Source organism: Falco rusticolus, chromosome 4, assembly GCF_015220075.1.
Source record: "Falco rusticolus isolate bFalRus1 chromosome 4, bFalRus1.pri, whole genome shotgun sequence".
NCBI classification, from domain to species: Eukaryota; Metazoa; Chordata; class Aves; order Falconiformes; family Falconidae; genus Falco; species Falco rusticolus.
Window position 1 is genome coordinate 695902 of NC_051190.1, and position 26773 is coordinate 722674.

Genomic DNA, 26773 nt, shown 5'->3' on the forward strand with positions numbered 1-26773 from the left:
TGCTTTAGAAATTGTACCTTATTCTAATTTAAAGTATTTACTGATCTTTTGTGGCAGGTGAGCATAGATCTCAATTTTGTGTGTAAGAGCATCTCAGACAATGCACCGTGTTCTGAACTGTCCCGTAGTCTGAATAATAGTATAATTTCCTCTTTTGGGCACACTTCTGATCTGATAAACTGGTAATCTCAGTTAATGTATATGTACGAGAAAAGGTCCCACAAAATAAAGGTCAGATTAACCACTTTAAAACATTGAGTAATGAATAGTGAAATGACAGTTAAAATCTAAAATGTACATAAAAATTTACCTAGCACATGGTTATTGGTTGGACTGGAAGGGGGCAGAGTGAAAGAAACTCAGCACTGATTTTTCTCTCCTTTTGTTCTTTAAAGATACTGTCATGTGGGGACTAAAGTCCTCTTCTACCTCACACATGAATTGGCTTGTGGGGTGATTGGAAGCATGAATAATGAGGGCCACCAAAGGACATTAGATAAAGTTTTATGCCCTGCATACACATAAAAGAGCAAGCAGTCACTTCCCAAACCTGATTTTGCAGAACACTTCTTTCAGAATTTTTCCCTTTTCTCAGAGATCAATGGCAGTGCCACCAACTCCTCTTCATACTGCACGGGTCCTGCAAGAGGATAAAGACCACTGGGATGAAGTTAAAGTGAGTCAATTGTAGTTCAGATTTCTTGAAGTCAAGTCTGATAAGAGATTAGATGGGCTGGTTTCTCTGCGTTTGCTTATTTCCTTGAAGATTGTGGCTATTTTGAATACAACTGTGTTAAACAAGGGAAGCATTAACAGTCTTGGTTACAACAGTAGTGTACATGGTAACTGTTTAAAAAAAAAAAAGCTATTTGAGCTTCATCTGACAGCCTTACAGCTGTGCCAAGTATCAACAAAGATTATATTTATGATCAAAGGTATTAATGATGCTACCTGCTGAGCCACTGTATGTAACCACAGAGGAGAAGGGACAGTGTTGAGGAAGTTTCAGGTTCATTATAGTGAAGTGAAGAATATGATGAAAATCTAGGGGGACAGGGCAGGAGGGATTAAGCTGCATTGTGGTTTTCTACTCTGTTCTTGTATTGTAAAACACCATGAAACACCTTAGCCTTGTCTTGTTATGACATTTGGTGAGAGTGGGGATAAACATATCTGTCTTTCCCTTAATCTAACCAGGTGCCTCACCTCCTGTTTGTAGTAATGGCAGCTGAATGCTCCCTGCACAGTGAAATTATAGGGCAGACTAAAAGTTGTATGCAAGCCTTAACTCTTTCCTGCTGGCCTTTATGACACGGGCATGCATTTACAATTAATGATGAATTTTCTGCACTTAGTGCTTTGTGTTTTGATAATTGCAACATTTCTATAGTGTATTTTACAGATTACTGATTCTGTTTAAATTACTGATGTATAGTCTCAGATGTTGAGCTATGTAATAGTAAAATTTCATAGGACCTAGGCAACATTTTCCTCCCAAGTCAAAAGAGGTCAAATTTTCACTTAGCCTTCTTCATCTCCATGTTTCTGAGAACTTCTTATGTTTGTGCTATGTTTATGTATAGGTCGCAGAGGTATTCCCTTGGGCCACCAACATTCCCGTAACATTTAATCGGTTTTCTGTTCCTGAACTAAATGCCTAGACATTTACTTAAGCAGATTTTTGTTCACAACCTTCTTTAAAAGTTTTAAATTTGCCTGCATTTAAACATTAATCCCAGCTAAGGAAGCGTGTGAATTCGAAGCTCCTAATTTTAAGCAACTTTGTATGGACTCTTTATTCTAGTTCCTGCTAGCCTAGTTTGGTGACAGAGCAAGGAAAGCAGTGGTTTGAGTCTAGTATAAGAAGCCCAGGCTCAGTAGCTGGTGAAGGCCCAGAGCCAGCCAGTAAGAAATGCTGGGCATAGGGACATGGTGGAATTTAGGCCAGTGGAGTGTGGTCTTGCATGCTCACATATGAAACACTGTCTGAATAGTTCCTCCTGAATGAGCCCATCACTAGAATGAAGCCTTTAGTCATAGTCCAATGCAGCAGAAAGGGCTCAGCTATTTCTGGCTGTAGTGTAACAGAGGGTTCCTTTCTGTACGTTCATCTCCTGCAGTAGTGTTGGAGTAGTAGTGTGCTTTTTGCTTCAGGGTTTTCAATAAATTTCTTCCTTGGTTTCAGGAGGAGATGACCAGTGCTTTGGCTACCATGAGGGTGGACTATGATCAGGTGAAAATCAAAGACTTGAAAACATCCAACAACCGTCTCCTGAACAAACGCCGTAAGAAGCAGAAGCAGTCAGGTGCCTCTTCTGCAGCCCCAGGGTGCAATAACCAATGAGAAGAGAAGCCAGGGACCTGTAGGTGGAGGGTAAACGTTAAAAGGAACAATTTAAAATAAGTGCGATCAACTCAGTCTGTACCACAAGGCAATGAGACCATGAAGAAGCTATCCTGCAAAGAGTGAGCAGTGTGAAAGATTACATTTTTATAACTTGAATCAGGGCTTTGCTTTTAAAGGCTAATGTATATGACATGACTCTGTTGCAGGTGCAGTAATACCAGAAAGGTTATGGGGTTTTGTTTTGGCTTTAAATGTGTCAGACAAGAGGAGAGAGCAGGAGTCAGTCTCAGCATACTAATGCACTGAAGCTTTAACAGCCATCTACAAAAGTAACTTCTGCTAGTGTTTAAAACTTGGGAATAGAGAAAATGCCAAGTGTTCTGCTAGGAGTGTTTTGGTAGTTCAAACATGAGTACTGAGAAAGAAGAAAAATGTCACTGCTCTTTATATGAGTAGCACAGGTGCAGTTCTATTATGTATGCATCTGGACAGTATTTCGTGTTAGAATTGGTAATAGTCAATATTTCCAAACTTAGCTCCTATAGTTACAGAATGTCACCTGTATTCCTGTTACAGGAAAAGGCATCCATACATTTCCATTTTCATAAAGTCTTCATGTGGTCTCATTTGAAGGTTTGAGTTTGTCATGTAATCTCATTTGAAAACATGTACGTTTTCTAAACTGTAACCATTGTGTCACGTCAATGCCACTGTCGGGCCCTCTCTTGTAATGTTTTTCATTTAAATGGTACTTTATGTGAAGATTTTTAATAAGGATTTAATTAGTTGAAAGTATCCTGCAGAGAATATTACTGTTCCTTTTGGATCCACAACCTCTAGGGCGTGCAACTGGACATGCAATTGTATACAAGAGACTGCTATGGAAGAGGCACTTCTGAAATTCAGGAAGAAGTGGCAAATGCATGTTCTCTGAATGGACCCTGGTGTCTGCCAGCATTCCTTCTGGTAATTATCTCCAGATTCTGTGCCTAAGATGTGCTGATCGTAGCAAATTTTGGGGTGCTGGGGTTGATTTGTTTCCTGGGGTCAGAGAGGGGGAGGATGCTACTTCATTTGCGGTGTTTTTGTCAGTGTTTCTGGATCCAAAGATTTTCACCACCTAAGGGACATTACCTACAAGGATATCCACCCATTGGTTTTTTCCTATTCTAATTCTTGGTTTATGAGATTCTAGCCTTGGTTTGCTAGTTTATTTTACTTTGTGATCAAAATATTTCCTCTCGCTGTGTTTTGATTATTTTTTTTTTAAGTTGAGGTGACACAAATATTTGTGAAAGTATTATTAGTCTAGGCTGAAAATTATGTGCTTCCAGTGATGCAGACAAAAACTGCTTTGAGGTAGGCGCACAGAGTACTGGTGTGTTAATAGGCTCGGAAGAATGTTAAAAGACAAAAAGGAAAACAAGGCTCCAGACAGGATCTGAATCGTCAAATCTGACTGCCACCTAGATCTTGTTACCTCCAACAAGGATCAATATGAGGCTTTGGACCGTGTCTGGGGAGCTCTGTTCCCATCTTCACAGTGTTGGATGAGACCTCCATTCTCCTTTGTGAAATGGTCCTAGGGTTTTATAAACTGATTTTAATAAATCATGTTACAACATTCCTTCCTCCTGTCACCCCTGGTTTTGTTGAGATGTTGCAGAGTTTGTACTGCCTTGCAAGTACATCTGTGTCGAAGGTGATGGAAAAGGGGAGAAGGGGAGTGAGTGTTCAGTGATGTCCACATTCAAAGGCTACCCAACTTCAAGATTTTTTTTAAGGGTTTTGTTTTAAGTATCAGTCTCTGCAAAGATGTGTTTTAAAATTATTTCATGTTTATCTAGCATCTCTATGATTATAGCACATCCAGTATATTTTATCGTGTTACTCCTAGAAATTATGCAAGTGTTATTCACTACCTGTAAATGATAATACAACAAATGAATAGTTGTGATGTGTTCAGGGTGCAGCAGCTGGGATTAGAGCCAGATCCAAGTTTCTGTCCCATGCTATCCAAATTTTTGAGGGTGCTATGTACATCACTGCTACCTTCCCATCTCTGTGCCCATCGGGGTGATACATGCTCCCACTAACCCAGTTAACACAGCAACCTGTGTATGATGTGGTTATGTCCTGGCTGCCTTGGGGGTAGCATGGTATTGAAACTGTCACAACCCATGTGTTTGCTTCTGTCTTGCCCAAAGTTTGAGCAGGAGCTTTTGGTTTCCAGCTGGTGCTGCCTTGCTTGTCAGTTTGGTCTGGAGCTCTGAGACATGGTATCTCTTCCTGAGTAGTTTTCCATGGGGAACTGTAAAGCCCATCTGGGCCCGATTCCTTCCTGTGGGTTTCCAGTCTTAACCGGGCAGCAGTTCAGAAGCTGGAGTGATGGGTGAGGCATGCGGGCACAGCACCTTCAGCTTTCGGTCCCTTCAGGCAGGACAGCACCATCTCCTCGGGTTCGGACTTAAGAGTGCTGGCGGCCCGCCCTGCACAGACAGCGTCCAGGAATTCTGTAAAGCCCGGCGGGAGACTGAGGGCCTCAGAACGGCAGACGTGGGGGTGTACGCGGGTGTTGCCCGGCAGCCCTCGTGCCCACTGCAGCCGAGGGAGGCGGCGCCGCGGGAGCTGCGCAGCTGCTGACCCGCGCCCGCTCGGACCCCGCAGCCTCCCGCAGCGCGGCGGGGCAGGGGCGGGCTCTGGGCCTGTGCTAAGCGTGGCCGGCTCAGCCGGAGCTGTGCGAACTGCGGGGACCTGCGCAGGGAGCTCTGCTCGTCGCCCCCCCTCGACAGTGCGTACCGGCCCCCCCGGCGGTGCGTACCGGCCCCTGCGCCGCCCGGCGTCCCCCGGCCCCGCGGCGCCCCCTGCTGGCCGCAGCGCCCCCCTGCAGTGCTGGGGGCCGCGGGGGACCGGCCTGAGCATCGCCACCAGCCCCGAGGTCCCCGGCCTCCCCGAGAGCTCCCCAGCCCTGGTAGCTGGCGTCAGCTGAAAGCTGCGGGGTCTTGGGGCCTGTGGCACGTCGGTGCTGTCGCCAGCGCCCGCAGGGAGCACTGCCCGGTGCCAGCACGGGCGCTGCGCCCTTCGGGCCCCGCGGCGCGGTAGGTGCGCGCGTTGTGCCGAGGGTGTTTCCTGCCGGGCTGCGGCCCCGCTGCGGTACAAAGAACCCAGGTGTGCTAGTGGTGGTGTTTGAGCCTTGCCTTTTCCCCCCAGCCATACAGTATAATAGTCTTTTTAGAATCTGCTGCTTAGAATCCAAATTTATAGCCTGTTTTTAGAAAGGATAGGCTATTACAGAACTGATTATGCATTTGCATATTCTTCAACCATATAGAAGAGTTAAAGAGCTGGGAAGGGAAAGAAGAAATGAATGGTCAATAGAGAAGGCTTCAAGGAGAACACAGATTAAAAGGTCTATTTATTTTTTACAGCAGAAGCTATAAAAGGACTGTGCACAATTCCCCGCCCCCATTCCTTTTCATAGCAATTGCTTATGGGCCGCTGCCTCCCCTTGTATTTCCCTGCACTGTACTCCTCTCATACACATGCGTTCTTGCTCACTCAAGTGCACTTTCTCTGATTCACACACAATCGCGTACACGAGTGCAGATAAAATTCCCTCCCTCACTTTTCCATTTCTTGCACTGCACACTTTCTTACCTCTTTGACCACGTGTGCCATATGATGACCCTTTTTTTGACATGGTACAATTAAAAACTAACATTAATGGTAAGCTCTTGTCCTACTTCTGTGTTTTTCTATTTGTCAAACCCAGCATGCAGTCCTGGGATTGCTTTTTCTCTCTTAACACTTCACTGCCTAGAGTCTAGAGGCCCAATTATGTAACCGCTTCTGACTTGGCTGACGTGAGGGATAATGGGAATGCTACGTACTCAGTTTGATCTAATTTCCCGTCCTCTTTTCAATTCAGTCTTTATTTGGCAAAGGCGCTTTTGAGAAAAGGAAGATTTAGTGAGGAGGAGAGAGCCAAAGCTTTTAATTACTTGCATGTAATCATGACTACATGTACTGTTTGAAACCTGTGTTACAGATTAACACCTCTGCTCTACCTTTGTCCAGCTGCTCTGGTCTATTTGCACGCTTAGCCCAAGCATGAAGTCAGCCCTGGGAGGCAGCTCCGCTGTACTTAATGGGAGGAAAACTTGCCCTTGAGGATGCACCCCAGCTCATTCACCAGTGCCCTTTCACACTCACTAACAAACCACAGGGACAAAGGGAGTGAAGGCAAGCAGAGAATTAATTTATATGTGGGAGAACTCCTTTCTTCCAAGAGTACATGTTTTAGAGAGTTTTTTGTGGAAATACCGGATTCTCTTTTTCCTGTTTCAGTATTTCCCCTCTTCACCTGGCTGTTCTCAGTAGTGGAGCTGGCATGGCTGAGAGTGAACATAGTTAATTCTCTTTTAGAGAGCCTAAACAGGATGAAGACAAGGGAGCAAATTTGGAAGGCAGAGAACACATACTTGAAACCTCAAAGAAAACAAAAATAGTCAAAAATTCTTGCAAGCTAACAAGAAGTAAGTTTACTACAGGTACATCCTTAATGCATCTCACATCTAGAAAACTGAAGTTAGAGCACTCCTAGGTAATAACATTTGCTGAAGAAATGTTTCCCTGAAATCTTTGCACTGGGTAAGAAAATGCTTTTTGAGTATTAGATACAACTTTAAAATAGGGGGGGGTAATATTTTTTTTTTTAGTCTTGTGTGGTTAGATGTATTTGATGAGGCAAAGTGAGTAGAAATGGGGGATGATATGTCATGTTGAAGAATAAGATAAGAAAGTTTGCTGCTGTATTCTGCTCCAACTTATTTTTTACTGCAAGTGCTACCTCTGTGCAGATGTAGCAGGATAGATTCAACTTATTATTAGACTTTTTCACTGCTAGAGAAGGAGGATCTTGCTGCACTCTAGGGAAATGTGGAAGATAACCCTGTGGCTGTAGATGAACATCTATATTGGTAAATCTGTAAATGATGCCTGGCATTAAATTCACTTCAAAATTTCCTGCCTCATGAATCTACCAGGTGCCAAGCTGTCACAGGTCTGCTCTAACTGCATAAAGGCACAGAGGCATCGTCATACAAGTTTACTCATAATACTTGAGACTGCAAAAAGGTACTGCGGTGGTTTTAGCTTCCAGAAGCCAAAAGAGAAAAAGTGCAGCTTTCAAATAGCTGGAGGTGACATGGAAGGGCCAGGCTATCTTCTGTCTGGGGAGGGGTGGTACTTGTAGTGTACAGATATCTTGACCTTGCTTCAGTTCAGCTTCCAGATCTGATAATAAATATGTTTTAGCTGTGTGGGACTGCTGGCCCAAGTTACTAGTGAAGTCTCTGCCGCTTTGACAGCATGCTGGGGTTTGTCCACCGTTAGCCACTGCAATGTACTTATTTAGTCCGTGGTTGCAAACCACTTAGTATTCTTGGTCATGGGGCTGCAATGAAGCTGAAAATTAAAAAAAAAAAAAAATATGGAGGTGTTGCATCATTTTCTTCCATGTTAAGCTTCCAGATTTATTTCTGTTGAATTTTAGTGCATTCAGGTTAATTACCAGTATTGCTGGTGTAACAAGTGTCTCTTGCTGCACCTACTTTATCTGTTAACAGTGAGCTAAGTGCTTCTTTTTCAGAGCTTCTTTTTGTCTTTTTTTATCTTGAGAGTTTTATTCCAGTTTTGAAATTAAATGGCCTGTCTATTTTGCCTAATACTGTTCTCCCAAAACTTCCAGGCTAATCCATTTGGGAAACTTGGAAGATGTTCTCAAGAGATTTCTTATTGCTTAGCTACTGAAACATCTGCTAAAGCTGAGCTCTTTAAAAAAAATGAAAATTATTTAAATGTGGAAAAGAGTGGGTTGATCTGGAAAAGAAACTTCTCAAAAGACTAAAATTAGAATGGAATGTGTTAGAAGAGGAATACTGGTGGGGGAGGAGGAGGAAGGTTTTTTAAAACAAAAATGCTGCTGCTTGAGTAATGATCAAGGAAATTCTGGTTGGGATATTAGCTGCTGCTCCAGCCCAGAGCAGTTCCTGAATTCAGAAATAATTATGTTTCCCTAAAGATGGATATACATTACAGGCTCCATTTTTTTTTTTTTCCTGAGGTAGTCTAAAGCAAGGCTCAGCTTGATGTTTATAAATGAGACTTTTGAGTAAATGCTCTTAGTATACCAAATAAGTGGCCCAGTTTTTAGAGCAACTAATAACTGAACAAATATGCTTTGCAGATTAAATTCTGCTCCCCCAAAGCTGCTTGAGTGAACTCCCTTTCTGCTTGCAGAAACCTTGTCAAGATGAGGTTAACTTTCTTTTTTGCTTTCAGACATTTTGCATTTCTATCTTGCACTTTATCACTGTGTGTTTGACCCTTGTCTTGAGTAAAAATCTAATTATTTGTCTCAAGGCCCATGTTCCATGGTGCAATGTTTGTGTTTGGGTTCTTTTGGCTCAGTTACAGTTGTACCACCTCTTCTTTTATTTCTGAACTTCTTGTGGTGTACAGTATTGGAAGATTTTCAAGGAATCCCACTACGTGGCAAGAAACAAGAAACTACGTTGTATGTAAAATGATAAGGAGGAAAGTTCCGAGCAATGAGTAATAGCAGGAACAATATCCCTCTGAGGGTAATAGAAGACCTCCACAAAGAAATTAACCCAGCTGGAACTTAATACTTTTTCTTCCTGTTTGAGAATGGGCTGTGGGTTTACTGTCCAATATTTATGGGTGCCTCCTTTAGAGATAACCCAAAAGGATGCTGGTCTCCCTTCAGCATCACAGAAGTCCCCTGCTTGATGGTGTGATGAGCTGCTCTGCCATGCTTGCCTCACTGAGACTCCTCCCAGAGGCTGATGCACTTCTTCCATCATCATCTCTCCTACCCAACGTGCTGCAGTAAATGGAGGGGTGTAAGTGGAGTCATCAGCTCTTTCAGCTCCTGCATGGGTGTTTTAACCTTTGCTTTTTCTCAGTTTTATACAGAACAAAACATTTTTAAATTTCTTAGGAAATTATCTTGCTTTAAAGTCCTATTTCCCATGGGATTTAAGCTTTTTTTCAATCAGCTGTGTAAAGCACGGTGCTCGTGTCCTGCATCATAGAACTGTTATTCCAGAATTTCTTGGTGGTGGTTGTACATTATCTCACTGACAAGTAGCCAATTAGAGCAGAAATACTTCTATTTCCTCCTCCTGACTTTTACGTCTTTATGTGGAATACTTACTTAACTACAAAGAGTGAAATGAAGTGGTCTAGTTCTCTTCCCTTCAAATCCTTTTATTTTTTTCTTCTTAATTTTGTTAGTTTGATGTATTTTATACTGCTTGGAAGTTATGAGTATTTGCTTTAAAGAGATTTGACTGCAATTTCAGTTTCTTCCCAAAACATTAAAAAAAAAAAAAAATCCTATTGAAGCTTTTTGCTATAGGATATTTTAAATCTAAGGAGTAGGAAGGAGTTGAATTTCCTGGTTTAAAGTGACTCAGCTAGGTCTGCCTCCTTGTTTCATAACGGATTCTCTGCATCCAGCTCAGACCTTGGCTGGCACTCAGGAGAGCTATCAGATGTTTTCTTGATTAATTTGTCATGCCTGCACAAAGTCAGGTTTTAAGCTGTTCCTCGAGGATCCTGGAACAACTGTCTAGTAAGAAATCATTAGATTGAGAAGTACACAACTGTGTCATAAGGCATCTGGTGCTTGTCACTTGAAGCTTCCGTCATCTCAAGTTACAACAATTATATGGCTGGCTAACAGGAACTCAGTAATAATAAGTGATTACTTTGTTAATATTGTTTACTTTCATAGCTTATCTACAGTCATTTGTGTGCACACACATACACGTCAAACTTTCTTCCCACAACTACAGTCTAATATAAAAAGTTTTATTTCTATATGAAACCTAAATGGTGGTGCTATTCTGTACTAAAGCAAATAAATTTTAAAGCATTTCGTTTAAGCCTGAAACTTTTCTGGGTAGGATTCCTGAGGTTGTGTATTTCCCTTTGGAGCAGATTTAGTTCCCAACCTCAGGTATTTATTTCCAGTGAAAATATGAAAAGGAAGTTCATATTTGGTAAAAAGAACATTGATATTTGTATGCATGTATGATCGCATATGTTGAAGTAATAATGTGGAAGAATCTAATTAGGACTATCCAGGCAACTGAAAACCTTGAGCTTGCTTAATTAGAATTAACTCCTGTATATGTGAAAGCAGAAATTTAATTCGAATTTCTGTTAATCAGAAATACCATCATAACAAAAATTATTTATTTAAAGACAGACCTGGTAGCTTTCTCTTTGTATGATGATGATTTCCATGTCAAAAGTGATTCTGTGTGCTTACATCTCTGAAGTCATATATCGTAAAGTTTAGTATATGTGAAAGTATTGCAAATGTTGTGGCCCAAATGCTTTCAATTCAGAAGTACAAATCAAATATATATTTACATATGGAGAGATATATATGCTGGCACAAAACCTCAAAAAGTTCAGTCTGAGCTTTTGTTGTCACGTTCACTTTTTTTTCTTCCCACAGCATCATTAAAGTAAGGTTCTCACTGCCAGTAAATGTCTGGATTCATGTCTTTTGTCATCTCTTTTCTGTCTGCCACTGGACATTGCTTAGTCCAAAGAGGAGGAGGAGAGGGGTGGTGAGGAGGAGCTCTGGCTGGAATTGCCTTTATTCTACATGCGCAGATGGGGCCTGGCAGGTCAGGTAAAAGGACGTTGAGTTAGTTGTCTGTACATACTGCTCAGTAGCTGTACCTCAGCTCTATAGGAAATTTCAGTTTTGTGGGAAGCTGCCTGGCAGATCATGGCCTGTCACCCTGTCACCCTGTCCCTGACGGCAGGCCCACTCATAGTAGGTGTATGTCAGAGGAGATTGGCACGGAATGAGAACCTGTCCTGTAATATGAACGGTGAGCAGGAGTGAGCAGCACGTTTGCTCTGAGGGCTGGACCTCTCGTACCTGGGGCATCTGGATGCAGGAACATAGTCCCCCAGCCGGGGATACCAGCAGCCCTCCCCACTTCTGGTCTGCTGCACTGTGTGGCAGATGTGGGGGAAAATACCCTGTGATGGAGTGGTGGTTAGCCCTTGGCTGACCGCTTTTAAATCATACTCAGGTTTTTGTTCTGTTTCTCCTGAAATAATTGGATTATAAGAAGAAAACGATGTTCTGTTGAAACAGTCTCACAGAGAGTTAGGGAAGGGCTATTTTATTTGCTGAACGCTAGCTTTGTGTTGATTTGTGTGTCACAAGCTATCAAGGAGCCTGGTAAAATATTAACTTTTGATCTGAAATGATGCCAGGCACAAAGATGTCAGCATATTTGTTGACAGGGCTCAGACCAGGTTTGGAGGTGGTCTGCCCATCTAAGTCCTGAGAAGCCCAGGTGACACAAGCTGATGTGTTGTGGCAATGTCAGAGACCAGTGATGTCCGATATTTGTGTCTGCCCCAGACAGCTGCGCATTCTCATCTAGAAGGATGCAGGGCAGTAGATGGTAATTTCTGCAAGTGTTTGAACATATTTTAAGCAGGCACCTCTGCTTGTGTGGCGATTGGCAGGGACAAACCCTCGTATGCAACCAGTTGTCACAAAAATGGAAAAATACCGCTCACGTGATGGAGACATTATACAATAGGAACAGGAAAAGAAATCATCAGGGGATGGCCAAATGCTGAATTTCGTGTTCTGTTGGGCTGTATGTTTAGCTCAGGGCTTGAACATCAGCCCTTGATATAGAAATTAATAGATTCTCTTTGAAAGCAGATCAGAGCATGTTTGACTATGCACCAAAATGCAGAAATATAAATGCTAGGCTAAATTCCAAAATTGAGCGTATGTGGCAACAAAGGAGAAAGAGTATATAAAGTGCACAAGCAGACCTAGCATCATGCCTTATTTTGGAAATAATTCATAGTAATCCAAACATTATTTAGAATGCTATCTGTGGGCATTAAATACTTGTTTTATGAAGAAACTCTGCGATATTCCTATCCTTGAAAGTTGAAAGGGATTTGTTAAACACCTTACAGTGTCTGAACTAATAGTCCCAGGGTTTAACTCTGTCTGTGCTTTCGAGCGAGGCAAGAAAAAGTTGATTCTGTGCATCCAAAAGGAGCTGGGATGAAGTGTGGGCTGCACTGAGCATCAGTTCACCTGTATCTGCCTCTGCAGCTGTGGGACTGCAAGGGAGAGTGAAACCCAGGCCTCCAGGATAGCAGAAGTTAGACTTTGAATTCCTGTAATTCCTGTGTTGGAGGGCTAAACTGAGTCTACAGTAATTTGTTTCTCATTTAGTCCTTCATCTTCTATCTTTATTCAAGTCACTAGAGATAGGATCACTCTGACAGTTGCCTGCCACATTCGTGATAAATGAAGAGCCCTATCCATGCACACAGGGCGAACTGCAGAGCTTGGAGCATGTGCTGACTTCCAGAGACCTGACCGTGTGCTGCTGGAGGCAGGGTCCTGTGTCTAGCATCACAACTGTTGTGTTTCTCACACCTTTTTTTAATCATTTTTTAATGGGAAAAGTGTGGCCACATAAGAGACTCCTGTGCACTTTTTGATTTGCATGTGTGTTCCTTTCCACTGTTTTCCTGGACTAAGGTCTCTTCTGACCCAAACAATCCTGTGATTCCATGATTTACACTGCCCTGGAGTGAACATTCAGAGATCATCCTCTGATCATGTACTGTAATCACTGGCAGACCCAGGCAGCAGTTATTGACAAAGAGGAGATAATGGCCCTTTGAATGTCCCCAATTAGGATAATTCTGGTTTTTAGCTGTTCATTCATTAGCAGAGAAGTAAACAATGCAGACAGAAGGTTGTGGAGCAGGGTGTTTATTCACTTGTTTTCTAGCCTTCTCTCTGGATTAATGAAATGACTCATAGACAGTAATAATATGATTGGAGGGGAAAAAAAAACCCAACAAAAAACCTGGAGGTGGGACATCTGAGGCCAAATCTTCCTGTCAGGACACCCACATCTCGCCATACCTACATATGTGGTTTGATTCTCTTTGTTAAATGTAAATAATGGATCAGTTTTAAAGATGGGCAAATAAATCAAACGGGCATCTAACAAGTGCAGGCTGGTTTAGATACGTGTGAAAGAAAAGGGTTGCTGGTAAGAGTATGCATTGCTTGTAAATGTTTCTGTGCAAAACTACTTTTAAGTATTCATACCTTCTCTGCCTCTGAGACACGGAGGATGAATGGTGTGCTTCACACAGGTGTGTAATACCTGTTCTATTTCTGCCTCTGTGCTGCCAAACATACTCTCTGTGTTTTTTCTAAAATGCCCATCTCATAATCATGTGCAAATCCTTACCAGTCTTAGGAAATAGTGGAAGTAGAATAGTGAGACTACTCTGATTTCAAAGGCAGTGAAGGACTTAGTGGCCTTTGAGAATCTGGAACTGAAAGACTCGGAAAGGTTACATGAGTTTTGGGCAGAGAAGGAAGCTGAACACAGAGCACAAGTGCACTTCCAGTGCCAGCCCCTCTTGGTCCTCCTACTGTAACATCCCAAGGAACACTCAGACCCATCTTTGTGAAGATTATATATCTGCTTTTGAACTGTTTACTAATAAAATTCTACAAAGTTTTCATATTACAAACTACAGGAGTGATGAAGCATAGGTATGTTTTAGCTTAAAAGTGGGATTTTTCACCAAGGGTCAACAAACTGAAAGCAGGACAAGAGAGGAATAACAACTGGGGAAATCCTGAGAAGAATTAATTATAGCATGTACTACCAGGCAACTCTGATGTTGAAAAATATAAACTGAGATGCACCTATGTGATAGTTTCACATATAGAAAGTACTGCTCAGCATTTATATTAGATTCTGAATTTGTAATAGTTTCTGTGTTGTCTAAGGGAAGTAATATGTATAATGCTGTCATAAAGATCTCTTTGAATATGGCCTTTTTCTCCATGGGAGTACGTATCACACGGAAACCTAAACCCCTCAGCTAGCTTCTACTCTGAAAAATACTTAATTTATAAATTCTCCAGAAATTGGAATATAGCCAACATGTTCTGCTATTTATTTTACTTTATTTAAAACTGTTTATTGGTAGTTTCTATGTTATTTCAGTTTGAGAGGAGCCAGTATATCTGTGGTGGAGATTTAAACCACACAAAGCAAAAGATTAAGCTGGAGAAGGCAGAGGAACTTGTCAAAGCCTGTAGAGAAGAGGTGAGGATAATTAATCAGACAAATGGAGATAGAGAGCAGGTGTGCAGAGGAAATAGCCTGCTGGAGCAAAAGGCAGTAGAATGGAAAGAATGTCAGAAGAGGTGGGTTTTTCTCTATTTTATAAATTATAATCTGTAGGAACAAGTTTTTCTTGTCAGCCTGGATTCTTATTTTTTGAAAAAATAGCCTTACAAACAGTAATCAAGGCACCAGCATTTTATATGGTTTTTAATTGCAGTTTTTTAATGTAATATAAATAAATTGATTCGATGTTGACCATTTAGACAGTGGGATATGAAGCTCACTCATGAGATTATGAATTCTAGTAAATGACTAAAATATTTTATATGAAAAAATATTTTCTATAATATGAGTAAAAGAAGTACATTAGAGATGCTAAACTGGGAAGAGAAAAGGACGTGTAGGGCAAGGGCAAAACCAGTTTTCCCTTGGCATGTTTGGAAACCAAATATTGCAGTATTTAGGTCAGTACAGGAGGCAAAAAATATGATATATAAACTGAAGTCAAACTGAGTAGTTAAGGTTTATATCAAAGCAGACAGGCTAAGGTCAGTCCTCCCATTTCTCTGTGCAGCAAAGTAGTGCCACCTACTTCTCCAGGGAGCAAGTGTGTGGCTGACAACCCCAAAGACCATGAGAAATGGAAATTCATTCACTGCTTTTGCAAAAAGAAGCAGTTGGTACCATGTACAGTTTTGAGATAGAAGGGAAACGCTCTCTGATTCCGTTTTCTCTGCAGTTCCTACACAGGAATGCTGAGGAGCCCGTTGCTACATTCAGACTTTCCAGGTCCTGTCTGCACCTTTTCCCTTCTCAGGGCAGTACTGATGTGTTCTCCTCACCACACCGTTTTGTTGTTCCCTGGAGGCTATAGAAGACTGGGAAGGGATGAGCACCTACAGAGGGTTTGCAGAGCAGATCAAAAGGGTTGGCTTTCTTAGATGACCGAAAGGAAAAAAATTGGAGGAGTAATTTGGAATGAATAGGAAGCAGCAGGAAGAAAGGAAACCTGAGGGATCCAAACACCATGATCCTACAGATTTGCAAATGGGATCATCTCAGGTGATGGCACACCTGAGCTGATTATCTGTGGTTAGTCTGCCAAGACTAATGTGAATGCCCACTTCTTTTCTTGCAGCTGGTCTTTCTTCTGACCAAATTGACTAGGAAATGCTAACTGTAATGGTGTAACAACAGCACAGCTGAAGAAGTGTGGACAGAGGAATAAGGTTCGTTAGTAATAACTGTCTGAAATACCACCTGAGTATACCCAGAGCATTAGAGTAGAAACAGAGATGTGTGGATCGGGCCCTCTTGGGAGGGTGGGCTACAGAGAAGTGGATTCAGAGCACTCATTCAGATCATTTCTCCTTTTCATTTGATTGAAGTTATGCCTTCACTATGAAGTTTGAGCTGACACTAAATTACAAAACGATGTCTTTTGAGCCAAGTAAATGTCAAGTGGTTTGTAATTGCAGTTTAATAGTTTGATTTGCTGTTCCCACAAAGATGAAGGCAGAGGCCTAAGGTGGCCCTCTTGGTGTCCCTCTCCTTGCACAAAATTTTTATTTGTAAAAGTATTTGGCTTACTAGTTTCTCAGAGTGTTCCAATAATCATAAGCTAGCTTTTTGCGTGAGGAATCAAAGACTTTGTTCTATGTATGTAGGAAAGAAAGTTAACAGAACTTTTCTGTTTTAGCTGCAGAGGAAGGAAACTACCAGAGTTGTTGCAGCAATTCTCAGCCTTTTTTTTTTTTCTTTCCTTTTTTGGAAGTTTTTTTTTTAAAAAAAACTTTTTTGGGGGTTGCTTTTTTGTTTGTTTTAATTAGAGGAAATGCTAGCAGAGACTGGTCAGGACTGAGAGCTGAAGAAGTTACTCTGCATGCAAGCTGAGCAAGGCAGACTGTCTTCACTGTTCCCTCTGTCCCTGTGGATTTGATCAAGATGCATGTTTAGGTCCAGGTTAAAAAAAAAAAAGGGAAGAGGTACAGTGGGATCACAGCTGTGGTATTTGCAGCAGTTTGTCCTTCCTCAGAAGTTCGCCAAGAGTTACTCATGGAGATGGCAAAAGGTAAAATCATAATTTCTTAGCATTAAAATAGACTGGCCAACACAATTTTTCCAAGGTCATCACTGTTCTCAAATTCTTTGTACTGCAGCTTCTCTGCAGATAGTTGAATTTTGTACTTTTCATTAGCTAGTAATCTAACACAATACATTAAAAACAAACAGAAAACCCTCCTTCCAGGCTTTGCATTCCTTTCATGGTAGATGCTTACTTAACCTCTGCCATGTCTAATCATGAACTTAAAATGACACCGGTGAACTTTCTGAGATGAGGAAACTTTTTAACGGTGGTTATTGCTGGAGGTTTTTTTGACTATTGGCCTGTGCATGCAGTGCTATCAGATACACATCCCTCTGAAGGGTTTTAGCAGTTCCCTGTAATGTGAGTTCAGGAACATTTTTCCTGTGTTACAAATAATTTTTAAAATACCTTAATCCATGTGAATTTAGTACTTGTGAAAGAGGCAAACTTGATAGTTTCAGTGGCGAGTCCTTTGCTTAGCTGTAAAACAGCTATTGTAAAAGCTTCCTTCTGTCTGGATCAGCCCTACATGAGATTTTCATAATACCCTTAAAAACTCACTTCTGGTGTAAAATGTGTCTGAACCCCACATCCAACGTTGGCAGCTGTAGTCATGGCATCAGTGATACAGGACCTGTACCATGAGCTCTCTACAGTGGCGTGTAAAACTACCTCATAGTGGGGTGGCAGCTGTAGGAATAGTAGGTTTGGGTCACTTTCATTTTGCAGTGCAGGGAATGCGCATATTCTAAGTAACTTTTTCCCTTATTCATAGGCAATAATATACAGGGAGTTTGCAGTCCAGTTCCATTAAAAAAGTGGTATTAATAGCTTTTAGATTAGCATTTTTATGTTCACTTTATCATCAGTACCTTGTTATTTGGTATGTTGTTTAAAAATTTGTCTGGATAATTATTTGTGCTTTACCCATAGGACGTGCCCAAAAAACCAAACCAAAATATAAAACCCATAAAGCCTCCATGTAGATGGTGATGGGTGATCTTTTTTTCTGCTTTTCCAAAAAGAAGTTACAAATTCCTTGTTACTGATCCAGTAAGTCAATAGTGCAAATGTTTAAAGCAAACATGAATTGTTAATTTGGGTTAACTGGAACCCACAGAAAAATCAGAATAAGTTCACAAGAAAAAATATTCCCATAGGGAAAGCTGTTGTCTATCTCTTTTCATACATGGTATTTACCCTAATCCAAGGTGAATTTCTTTTTATCCTTTAGAGATTTAAAAACTAAGAGTCATCTTTTATCTGCTTGCTAAGGGTAAAAATGTGCCTCGAACATTTTAGAGCTGCTGTGTTCCATAGGGTCCCCATTGTGCTTTGTGTAATGTACTCATAGCTCACCATGGGTATTCTTATATGGCTTCATTTTTCGTGAAGCCTTCTTATTTTTAGAATAAGCTTATGCTCTGCTGCGGGGTCCCAAAGTTTCATGGATATGCAGATGGAAGAAAATTGCTACCATAAATCAATCTTAAAAGGAAGAGATTGCAAAAGTAGGACAAGGTACCATCTTTAGATGTTAGAAGGAAAAGGGGAAAAAAAAAAGAGGGGGGATTTGATTTAATCCTAAACTGACTGGCTAGCTGGTTGTTTGGATAAAGTACCACACTGACTTTTGTTCAGGGAATAATATTTATATGTAAAGTGATTTCATGGTGTGCATCGGGGAAAAAAAACCCAAAAGGTCTGTGTTCAGTTATGAACATTGACCTTGGGAGCATGACAACACAGCAAACATTTCAGGGATCATCTATGGGAAGTTGTGCAGAGCAGTTTCTGGCAGAGAGGCATGCACCACTTCTAACGTCGCAAATCCTGTCGTCATGAGTGGCGTGTGTAGCAGCAGACTGTCATTACCAGGAAGAAAGTATATATACGTATTCCTCACTAATGGATTAGAAACATGCTTGTAAGAGGGGGAGGGAGGCGGGGATGTGATGACACTGACAGTAAGCATTGAGGGGAAGCACCAGGCACATTGTCTGTGCTGGTGACTCTGATAGCAATTCATTTGCAAGGGCCAACTCCTATGTCAGTCACTTGCTTTTGATTCATGCATAATGCACTGCTATTTTTACAGTATCATTGTATTCAAGCTCAAAATTACTTTTTTGTCATTTTATTTATTGTGCTTTTCATTTTAGTTTGCTTTTAGGTTTCATTTGATTTGGCAGTAAAATTTCTCATGGAAATAATATTTTAAAGTTAGTTCTTATGCCACACTTGAAAATACACAAGTCTGTCATGCCTCTGTTGTTTTATCTGATTAGAATGGCTTTTCTTCCCTGGCCTGCTAATAGACTAGAGTTCTGTGTTACAGGCAAGGCAGTGATGACCAGCCAAGGATAAAACATCATAGGACAGGCAGGGGTAGCTCACAAAAGTAAATAATATCAAATAAATCTAAGAGAGCAAGCAAGATGTGCGGAGTTTGTCTTGCAGACATGTGAAGTTGGAAGGATCGTCACTGCTTAGTTCACTCTTTTCCCTCTGTGTCAGAGAGAGATTTATCTGCATACCTAACAAACACCAAGCAGTGATCTTACAGCATCACCTAGAAATGGAAGATATTGCCAGTTCCTCCTCCTCAAGCTTGTTTAACCAGTGAATCAAACGGAGAGTTGCATTGCAGTCTGGTAGACTGTGTTCCTACTTGCAGGGAAGAAAACTTGCGCTGATGAATGAGACTTATGTTGTGAGCAATAGAAAGATAACATCCCAAGTCCTCTAAATTCTCTAGAACCAGCACTATTCCTTAAAAAATTATTTATATATATCTATATAACCAGACAGGCATGAGAGGTAGCTAATGAAATTTGTACAAACATGATACAGGAGATCTTGATGTTGGACTGAGAGATAATGATGTCTGTTGCCAACACGTGCATAGATTTAGATAACGACCAGTATATTTTTGTGTTGTTTTTCACAGCTTTCAGGTGTTTCTTTGTGTAACATGAGCAGTGTTGTTCCTCTTAACATCTCTTACTTTATAAATTGCTCTGATATTATGAGGTAAAATATTTGCTCAGTTTTCCTTTTTGTTTTGTGGTTTAAATCTTAATTCTCTAAGAATTTGGGAGTGTAGGTTTTAGATTGTCTTGTATTTTTCTCAGTAAAATACAGGAAACTGTGTGTTTGCATGTTTGCATATATATTTACACATATTTAAATTTGGGGACTGGAATACTTGCTGTGCCTGTATGAGCCCTGGCGGGAGCTGAGTTAACAGCCACAGAAGCAGCCACAGCAAGTAAACGTGGTGTGTTCAGTGTTTGGTGAAAGAAGGTGATGTCTAGGGCCTAAGCAACTTTGAGAAGCAGTCCTAAACCACAGCATAGCTAAATTTGGGGACCCCATTACCGAGAATTCAGTAAGCCTTGTTCTTTTAGCATAATTCTCTCTGACTGAATTAAATTTCCCTGAAATAAGTGTGTGTAGGAACAGTTCTGCTTAAAATTAATACAGTGTTTTAATCTGTTTTAACTTGTTAGATAGACAACCAATAATTTTCCCCTTATCTTGAATAATTCTGTATGTGGATAACACTGTAGGGTAAACTAAATAAGATTACTTTTTTGACTTGTTTTATTTTAGGATAAAACCCCAATTGTTATGAAAATACAGCATTCTGACACCTTTTTGTGTTAGCTTTCTGCATATTCCCCATCCCCATTCACGAAGCGCTAAAAGGAAATTACTATGGTTCCTTTTCTGCTCCTCTTTCAGTGATTATTTAGAGCTGGGAGATTATTATCGGGAAGATTCAGCTTGATAATGATCCCTTCTTGTTAATCTGCTGTTCTTGAAAATGAATTAGGATTAGGAAAGCAGCTCTTTATCATAAATAAAAAAGACCAAAATGTCACAAGTATGTTACCTACAAACTACTTTGTGGTTATTTCTTGTAGACAGTTTTAGCTGGAAAGATTCTGCTGTTACATTTTTTTAAATCTATTTTATTGGGCTTTTCTCTTCTTGCTACACCATAGGTCCGATAATCTGAAAATCTTTTCCACATTATTCTAATTATTCTTCTAAGTTTCTGTTCTCTTGCTCTTTTCTGTCCTCTTTCAGTGTCTCAGTCTCATCTTTATTAATAAGCATTTTGTAGCTTCAAAGTACTTTGAGGAACAGTAAGTTGTTTATAGAGCTCCTATTAGGCAAGTTGTACACCAATAAGGAAAATGAAACTAGAAGAATTAAATTATTTGCCTTGGGGGAGATTTAGGGTGCAGATCAGGATTAGAAATCTGTTCCTAACCTTCTATTCTGTGATTCGGGTGGCACTTTCATCTTTCTTTCCTGTCTTCTTGTCTTCATTTTTCTGACCTGTATTTTTTTTTCTTTCCTTCCTGCAGAAATTGCTTTTGCATTCATTCAAAAAGCAGCACCTCTGACCAGGACCTTTGCCAGATGGCTTTATATGCCAAACACAAGTCTGTTCTGGAAGCGCTGACTCAGCACAGGAAAAGATAGCTTTGTGGCAGCGACAATGTTCAGTGAAAACTCTTGGAAAATATGCTGGAGCTGGACACAGCCGCAGCTCTTAACTAGCTGATGAGCCTTTCCAGAAGCTCTGCTTAATGAGGGCATTACCCTTAGATGGGGATGTTTCCTGCAGCTGCCGTTGCATGTTTATGATGAACTCAGACCCCGCAGAACTGCCACTTCGCCCATCCCTGCTGCAAAGGGCTCTCAGAAACAGGATGCTAAGGACTAAAAACCTGATCAGCCTGTACTTAACCTTGGAGTTCAGTCATGTGTCCAGTGACAGATCTTCAGCCCATATTCTGCCCACTGTGCACTACATGGAGTTTTTACAATCAGGTTTTGGCTATTTTTTTTTTTTAACTTCAGCAGATAACATTGTTACTTCAAAGTTTATGATTCTATTACCTATTGAAATCGGCTGGTGATGTATCTGCTTTTCCTTTCTTTCCAATAAGAAATTAAGATTATGGTTAAAGAGGTCCCCTCTGGTTTAATTTCCTCTTGAAACCTTAAGATTTTTTTTACTTATGTCAGGGAAAGTAAGCTTTTGGGGTATTCAGAATTCCTTTATTCATGTTGATTTCATTGCAGTTTCACAAATCTAAAATAGAGGCTCCTGATGAAAAGTAGCTTCCCCCAAGTAGTTCCTGGAAAACAGTATAAGCTATCTTCCAGTTAAGTAGCGTAAAAAGAGAAAAAAAAAAATCAAATATCGTTGAACTTTGTTTATCTGTGTTTCTTCTACATATAGGCAGACAGTTCCATTCTTGTAAATCAGAGCGGGGAGGGAGAACTTTTAAATGCATTTTATGTTCCAAGTTCTGTGTTATTAACTAAAGTCTATATGGCAAGGGAAAAAGCCTATTAAGTACCACATATTCTGTCTCTCCTACTGTAAGGCAAAAAATATGCCAAATGGTGTAGGAATGTAGAGCTCGCTACAGCTTTATGGCTAGAACTGCTAGGTCTCAACTCCTGGTCAGCAGGGACAGGGGGTGATTTAAAAATGGAAATGCAACTGAGACAAGAAGTGTGGAGGTGGCAGTCTGGGGGCCCCGAACCCGAAAGAGCGCTGGAACCAAATCCAGCTCTTCTGAGGTGCAGCCTGACCTGACATAAGGCAAAAAACGCTGGAAGAGCTGCATAAAACCAGACATCAGAAGAATGGCTGAGCAGAACAAGAACCCATCTTGTTTGTGTTTATTATTTTTTTAACAGAAGGTTTTAAGTAAGAAAATCCCTTATTTGATAGTAAAATTATAGATATTATTTGCCCTTAACCTTCTGTTCAAAGTGCGCTGTGAAGGATTAATACAGTGGCCAGTCTAAGTGTTTTGTGGAAGTTAGTCCAGCAACAAAGCAACTACTCACTGTTAAAATTAATGAGTAGGTGGAAGGGCTCTGTGAGGAGGAAGGAAATAATTTGGCCTCAGTTTCATGTCTCTAGCCTGCAATTTCTAGAGATAGAGAAGACACCACATTTTCTGACTCAGAGCAGTTATCAGCTTCCAGGAAGACTTAAGGACTGCTTTTAAGGGCCCTACTAAAAAAAACGTTGGCTCTTGTAGGCCTAAATCCAAGGCTATTTGTATTTCCACTGCAAAATTTTTTTGCAAACAGCATGTAGGAGAGTGTTGAGACTGTGCATGCTCAGTGAGAAATGGGAGCCCCATCAGTTAAGTGCCGGAGATGTACTCAAAGGGCACTCGGTTCCTGACCAGGAGAACAAACCAGTTTCCCTTTCCTCCGTCTGAGCTCATCCCACCGACCTGGGCCTCTGCCTGGCACCAGGCGGGTGAGGCGGCACACCCCGGGGCAGAACCGGCTTCAGGGGTGTCCTGGGGCCTGTGGAAGGAAAGAAAGCTTTTGTTCCTTCCTCCAGAACTACCATTTGATTGTTAAATAGGATTCTTTGGGCACTTCTTGTGGCATGTTATGTGTTGTTGCACTCTGTACGTGTAAATCTTCTGTGTCTTTTTTTAAAGAAAACGTGAATCTTACATGCGTTATCTGGATAAAGAAATCTGCCCAAATTCCATCATTGTTTAGAAGATGACATTGAGTATTCTTTGAGCTCTTATCGAAGAATATTATATAGTACAACTTCAGAAAGTTAATACCAACACAAGCTTCTGCTATAAGCTACTGTTTCCTTTTTGGACATTCCAGAAAAAAGTTGATAACTTCTAGAATGTATTTTTTACTGATTTCCTGGTTTCCTGCATGGCACATTCAGAATGTAAATGCATATAAAAATGTCACTTACCCATGTTCCTGAGACACCACTGCTTACAAAAGAAGGATAGGAGTAGGGGAACGGTATTGTAATTACGGGCTGACCTCTCACTTCTGGAGAGAATTAATTGCCTATTGCCCTGGTACATACTTGTCCCCCTTTGGGATTATTAAACCCAGGTGTCTTTGTGCCCTCTGAGCTCTCTGACCTTAGTGGGGTGCACACAGAGACACCGTTAAGATCAGCACGAAGAAGTACCAAAGCAGAAAGGGGAGAGCAGCGGCGATGAGTGCCCCGGGTGGCAGAGGCAGATCTAGGTTCTTCATCTCTTACGGGCTCCACGGACTTCGAACCTTTGTCACTCAGTTGCCGGGGAAGTGCTCTCGCCATGAGATTAGAAATTTACCAGTGGCTAGAAATAAATAAATCAAGATCTAGAGTAGCTGGAGAGAATGAATAAGAGGAGGAAAAAGTTTTGAAGTAGCAAGGATTCCATTCATGTAGGGTTTCCATTTCGCTTCCCTGGGCTGTTGATATTTGGTGCTGCCTTTATTGGATAAAATATATAACCACTTTTCCACCATCAGAGCTAATTAGTGTTCGTTCAGCCCTTGACTTACATAACTAACTGTTCCCAGTTCCAGCACTAGATCCACCAGTCCACTGGGTACTCTTATTAGCATCTCTCCTTTTTGTAGATTAAAATCAGTAAATTATTTCTGCAGGAATTAAATTGTGGCAGCATTGTATATTACACAGTGGGGTATGGGGTTTTGCAGTTGCCTAAGAAAAAAAGAATATATATATATATATATATATAAAAAAAATATTTTACTGAAAATCTAATTGATACTGAGACATCAGAGTAGTTCTGTAAGCACTGGTATTAATAAAAATATAATCTTCCTATGCATTCACATCTCACTTGAGTGACCACAGTATCTAATATGTTGCAGGTTCAAAATACAATTTTTCTTTTCCATGTGGTGTTTATCTCTTTATCAGGAGTTGCTCCGCTGTTGCTGAGAAGCTGTGTACACCAGTGTTTTCCCCTCTAACTGCCTATTTTGTGAATTCATAGGATGTAGATGAGTTCTTAAATCAACCAACAGGTTGTGGGAGAAACAAAATGAAAAGACAAGAGATAGGGTACTGTTTCAAGCAAAATCTGTTTTCATGGTTCATTGTTTCAATGGGGAAACAGGCTAAAAATGCCTGTTCATTTATGTTTCCGTAACTTGAGATTTCAACGGTGTTTGTGTTTGGGGGTTTTTTTGTGTGTTTGTTGCTCTGTTTCAGTGAAAACACAGAAAGGCAATTTTATTGGTTTTAATGCTTAGGAAGCTCTGAACTTAGGACAAGTAAACCATGCCTAGTAGGAAACTACATTTTTTTTCCTTTGCAAAACCTCCATTTGAAATTATGTTTTTCAAGCTTAAAATGTGGTTTTATCTTTGTAATGACATTGGTAATCATCTGACTTGTTTATCTCCTCTGGAAATTGTTTTATTATCTGAATGAATGTGAATATACAACACCAGCCAAGTTCCTAAGGTACAGATACAGAAAGGGTCTTTGGGTTTTTTTTGTTCATTAATGTAGCCTGCTGAGAGCTGTACAGCAAAATGGTTTGTGCAGTTTCTCAGAGTACAGACATGTATGATGATTAGAGCTTAACAATTGTAATATTCTTTCATAAATTTCTTATTTCAGAAGATGCATATTTTATTATTTTTATTTATTATTTATTTTTCTTACAGTTACCATGAAAAATCAACCTCAAACCATTGAGGACCTGTAACCTTGCAAGTCCCTTGATATGAAAATGCAGAAAGATGGCTTGGTACACCAGAGAAAATGCAAGTGGCACATAACTCACTTTTTGCACCCCATATCAAGATACAGAAATCATGCGACAGATCACATTTTATATAGCTTTTATCTGAAGAACCCCAGAGGGTTTGCCGGGTGAGATTTTCATTACTACCTCAAATGCAAACACCTGTAAGGTGAATTGGCATTTATCAGCTCAGGGTCTTATATTAGGAGGACACCATGACCAATACTGTATTTGGATAAAACCATAAGTGAATTTAATGAGACAGAATGTAACCTTGCCTACCATTGCTTAAAGGAGAACCAAAATGCCAGAAAAATCTTCACTGGATTTACCAACTAACTGGCATTAGGGTGATCTTATGGTAAAAATTAAAGAATTCTGAGTAGACAGTTATTTTGAAATGTTCCACGTCAGACAAATCTTTTTCAAATCCATTTTAAAAACTGCAGCCTGAATTTTAGGAGTTTAAGAGCCTTCTAAAATAGCAGTCTACAATTAGAATTCCAGCCATGTGCCATCAGATTTGAAGTGGCACGTTGTCTTCTGTCTGATAACATGCACTGATACCGTGCTAGCCCTGAGGAAATCCACTATCTGTTAAATCTCCAAGGAAATAAAGAGAAAAGGGACTGCCTGGGTCAAGAGTCCAAGCCATTTCTATTATAAGCAATCATATCAGTATAAATCCCCTTGACAAATGGATTAGGCTTATTCTCCAAAAAGTAAGCTGTCCCTGAAACTCCTCTTGGAAGACTGTAACAGAATCTTATTCCAGCTTGGATGTTAGATGATTGTTTTCTTCTTTCCTCCTCATTTCTCTGAGTATTTGTTCTCCTAAATTACTTAGTAATTCCTTTCTTAGCCTTTGTGTAGGCAAGCCAACCTTTCTACTGCCCTTACAAAAGGCAAATGTTCGGTTCCTCATGTGTCCATAGTGGTCCTGTTACTGAAATCTCCGAATGAAGAACTTTTTCATCACCTCACCACATCACCAATGTGATGTAGATAAGCAGACACTTCTTTATTAACGGCTGGGTGCGTGAGTGAGTCCTCTCACGATCAACGCACACCAAATTTCAAAATCATACACCATATATAGAACTTATTCATGCATATTCATTAAGTATTCACGCATAAATATAGTGCTTCCCAAAAATCATTAACATACTTTCCTCCCATATCTGATTTTGCGCAGTAAAAGTTAGAAAGGTCCAGAAATGGGTCTGGGGTACGATTTGGGTAGGTGGTATATGGCTCGGTGGTCGCAATCTCCCCCTGCCGGAATTACCTTTTACTAAAGTTCACAGTTTCTTGGCAGGTAACTACAAGTTGTTCCAGTCGACTCTCCCCATTTCCCATTAATTCTATATTCTGACATTTCAATACACTTTCTACGTACAGAAGACTTGCCAAATACAAAGAAATCTGTAAAATCCCAGATTTGTTACCTAAGTTTTAAACAATGATTCTAGCCCATTCTTCTGGCCTC

At 40.5% G+C, this 26773-nt stretch overlaps 1 protein-coding gene and 2 long non-coding RNA genes across 6 annotated transcripts in view; all 3 read left to right on the forward strand.

Annotated features, from left to right (window-relative positions):
• The window catches only part of MAPKAPK3 (MAPK activated protein kinase 3), a 50601-nt gene extending 46627 nt beyond the window's left edge, over positions 1-3974 (forward strand). Inside the window, exons 10-12 of one of the 4 annotated variants that reach the window (XR_005103607.1) lie at positions 577-676; positions 2186-2233; positions 3188-3240. Coding sequence is in view for 3 of the 4 variants with exons in the window: in XM_037383042.1 (XP_037238939.1) it covers positions 596-676; positions 2186-2233; positions 3188-3340 (282 nt within the window). In the remaining variant the exon portion in view is untranslated. Of the gene's footprint in view, positions 1-576; positions 677-2185; positions 2974-3187 lie in introns of those variants that run through there. The other 3 variants (XM_037383042.1, XM_037383044.1, XM_037383043.1) reach the window with 3 other exon arrangements.
• A 2501-nt stretch (positions 3975-6475) lies between these two features.
• Positions 6476-8731, forward strand: LOC119147455. Its single transcript, XR_005104044.1, has 3 exons — positions 6476-6997; positions 7393-7483; positions 8595-8731. It is a non-coding gene; the product is annotated as an uncharacterized LOC119147455 (long non-coding RNA).
• A 7747-nt stretch (positions 8732-16478) lies between these two features.
• Positions 16479-26773, forward strand: part of LOC119147714 — a 28612-nt gene continuing 18317 nt past the window's right edge. Inside the window, exons 1-2 of the long non-coding RNA XR_005104132.1 lie at positions 16479-16678; positions 25205-25412. This is a non-coding gene — a long non-coding RNA (uncharacterized LOC119147714). The remainder of the gene's footprint in view (positions 16679-25204; positions 25413-26773) is intronic.